Genomic DNA, 3723 nt, shown 5'->3' with positions numbered 1-3723 from the left:
ACAGACATCAGACAGGCACCTGGTGTTCAACCCTGCCACAGAACGGTCCTCACCACACACCCAAAGTCCCAGCAAACCTCAGCTAGTGGCCAGAGTCTCAGCTCATTGTATCTAGGCCAGTACAGCCCAATCCCAGAAGCCACAGCCAGCAGAAGGGCTGACTCCAGCCCCCAGTACAGCAGCAGATATGGTTCTATTGGACCAAAAGATAGCTACTGAAGATAACTTCTTTTTCCAAACACCTGACATTGACTAATATTTGTAAAGCTACTTAAAGATATAAAGTGCTATGAAGGTGCAAAATCTTCTTAACAGTTTTATAAAATATTAAGAAATAACTAAAAAAACCATTTTTTTCTTTCAGAGATGCCACTTCTGTCACTGTTTATAGTAGTTTTATAACATATACTTAAATGCACAGGGCATCAATATGTATTTTTTCCTCTTCTTGCATCATTCCATCAGTAATGGAATATTGGAGCAAGAAGTGCAACAAAGAAGACTGCAAAAGAAGACGTTCCTTGTGTTGTAAAACAGATAGACTACATCCATTATGCTTTACAGTCAGTTCTGATTTGAATTGCCACTATCACATCAAAATTTTAAAATTTCCTTCAGAGTCATTGGGAAATGGAGAAACTTGGAGGTATCTGCTAACCATCACCATTTTCTTACAGCTGACAGTGACTTGCATAATGGAACTGAAACTGGAACTGGCTTCTTCATATACAAAATATATCATCTATTCCCTCCACTAGGAGCCCTTCCTATGTCTCCACAAAAGTTATCCTTGAAGTGGAAATTTTCTCAGTATTACATTCTCCTACAAATGTGTGTTCATTTGGAGTTCATTTGGATTAATTTTATGAATCTCCCTAACCATTTAGTATTGAGGATGACAGCATTTTCCTCTTTAAATAGTCCTTGTTTCATTCCAACAGCAGGTGGAAAAGTCTCAAAAACAGCAGTACAAGCTCCATTGCTTGGTGACTTGGAACACTGAAAGCTAGGCAGACAATACACTAGAAAGGAACTGTAGGAATAAACAGTTCTGCCCCACAGGGAGATAGACTGGATGACCATCCCACTTGAATTTCTAGTATTTTATTATTTATTCTATATATTCTCAGATTGAAAGAAACTGAAAGAAAGAAGACCCCAAGCATAATAACTTTAATGCAAATCTACTGCATAATCAAAAACACCCTGTGTTGCTCACAGCAGCCACTGACTTCTTTATCCCAAGCACACTACTTTCATGCACAATTTTATTTTTCAGTAGATTTTTTTTTAACCCTTAGGCATATGAAGCAACAACTTTGAAAAGACAGAATTATACCCAGTTTACTAGCTTACATCAATATCTATTTCCCCCCTCATCCCTTATATATAAGTAAGTTACGGCAGTCTGGTATTGCCTTGCCAGTATAGTTTCTCTTCCACTTTTTTCTTTTTCCACTGGCAGAATAGCAGCATCTTAAAAGTTTTCCTGAAAGTTTTGTTACAGAGGGCGTAACACATGGGATTAACAGTGCTGTTCACATAGCACAGCCAATATCCAAGGTGCCACAGTGTCAGGGGAATGCAGTCAGAACAGAATGTGGAAATCAAAACCATGATATTGTAGGGAGTCCACGTGATAATAAAAGCCAAAAGTATGGCACTTAAAGTCTGTGCTGCTTTGCGTTCCTTTATAAGAACCATCCGTTTCCTTTTGGTGATTTGGTTATTTATATTTGGATCCATGCTCTTGATGGAAGGCTCCTTAGAGAGAGCAGCAGGACAGGGAGTTATTTTTACTTTACGGCAACCATTGTTGGCCTCCTGGGTGCCATCAGCCTTAACCACCAACCGGAATTTATAGGCCACACATTTTTTACTTTTTTGTACATGGCCTTTGGCAGGTGACAAAAAGTATTTCTGGTTCTCAAAATCATTTTCTTCAGGTTGGTGTTTGACAACATCCATACTCTCATTAAACTCTTCTGCCTTACCTTTAGATGGACTTCTGTAAGTTACTTGGAAAACTGAATCCGTGGCAAGTTTATCCTCCTCTTCTGAAGATGCATAGCTGCTGCAGGTGGTTAACTGATCAGCCTTAGCCCAGTCGATGCAAGTACTTGCTGCCTGAGAAGCTTTCACCGTAGCTGATGTACTTCGACTAGACGAAGACCAGGAAGCCTGACACCTCTCTCTTTTGGCTAAGTTTTGTTGCTTGCAACTGAAGCAAGACTTCAGGAATGCTTTCTGAGGCTTTATCATCTCAAACTCTGCCACAGACTCAGAACCCTGCAGTTCAGCAAGGTCCTTGGTACGTTTCTCTGTCTCTTTATAGATGCGGCAATACAAAATGGTCATCACGGACACTGGAATGTAAAAAGCAGCAATTGCAGTACCAAAGGTGATAATGGGCTCATATAAAAACTGTATTTGGCACTCTTCAGGTGGTACTGTTCGTTCACCCACAAAATACTGCCAGCACAAGATCACGGGTGCCCACAGCACAAAGGAAATTAGCCAAGCCAGACCAATCATGATGCCAGCTCTTTTAGGTGTGCGTTTGGCCCTGTAAGTTAAAGGCCTTGTGATGGAAAAATATCTGTCAAAACTGATGACGAGGAGGTTCATTACTGAGGCATTGCTAGCTACATAGTCCAGTGCTAGCCACAGGTCACAGGCAAGGCTTCCAAGAGACCAATGGCCTATGAGTATATAGGACGTATAAAGGTTCATAGAAAATATTCCAATGATGAGATCTGCACAGGCAAGGCTGAGCAAGTAATAATTGTTGACAGTTTTGAGCTGACTGTTAACCTTGAATGATATCATCACAAGAATATTTCCCACTATGGTTATTAAGCTTACAATTGCAGTTACAGTGGCAATAGTAATGACTTCCCAGAGGCTATGCCCTTCTAACTGCTTATGGTTGATGGATGAACTGTTTACAACAGTGGAATTGCTGAATAAATTTACTTCCATTCTTGTTCTTGGTATATTGTCATCAGGATCCTAGCAGTGCTGCATATTGTTTACTGTATGCAAAAATAGTCTTTTGGAGACAGCTGTAAACACCAAAGATAAAAACAAAAAAAGAAAAGAGCTCATTAAATAGCACAGATTTCTGTTAGAATTACCATAAAACACTTGTAAAATAATCTTTCAAATTATTTGTGCTCTCTTTTTGCATTCTGATTATTGTTTCTACTGTTATGAATGTAATTAAACACACAAATACATATTCTTGGACAATGTCACCTTAAGACATTTCTAAATGCAATCAAAACGACTATTGTTTCTTAAGACAGTCAATCACGCCTGCTCTTGTATTTTGAATACTTCAGGAGACATTCTACATACTTGTAAAGACAGACATTTGATGTTTTGCAGTGCAGTAAGACAGTGAATCCCTGTATTGTTTCCAACAGTGCTATGCAGAAGACATGTTAAAATTTTAAAAATTATCTTTGGAAAATTTGGAGAGGTCAGCAACAACAGAAAGAGACTAAGAGGAAACTGAGGATGCATGGGGAATTAGGAACCGTGCTTGCATAGTGGCAGCCGGAAACAAATAGGTGTTAGAAATGCTTAGGGAAATTGAGGAGGAATCTTTGAGTTAAGGAAGGAAGCACGGTGAAGATGTTTTTGGAAAAATAGGTCAGGAAAGACTTTTCTTCACTAAGAGATCTCAGGGCAGATGACACTGATTGGGCCAGGTGTGGA

General features: G+C 39.4%; 1 protein-coding gene across 1 annotated transcript; it reads right to left on the bottom strand.

Annotated features, from left to right (window-relative positions):
• Nucleotides 1-1398: 1398 nt before the first annotated feature.
• On the bottom strand, nucleotides 1399-2982 carry CHRM5 (cholinergic receptor, muscarinic 5). Its single transcript, XM_010020475.1, has one exon. It carries the CDS (start codon nucleotides 2980-2982, stop codon nucleotides 1399-1401), a length of 1584 nt encoding a protein of 527 aa, XP_010018777.1.
• Nucleotides 2983-3723: the final 741 nt, after the last annotated feature.

The sequence above is a fragment of the Nestor notabilis genome, unplaced genomic scaffold (genome assembly GCF_000696875.1).
Source record: "Nestor notabilis isolate BGI_N333 unplaced genomic scaffold, ASM69687v1 scaffold14028, whole genome shotgun sequence".
NCBI classification, from domain to species: Eukaryota; Metazoa; Chordata; class Aves; order Psittaciformes; family Psittacidae; genus Nestor; species Nestor notabilis.
This window is presented reverse-complemented; position numbering and strand designations above follow the sequence as displayed.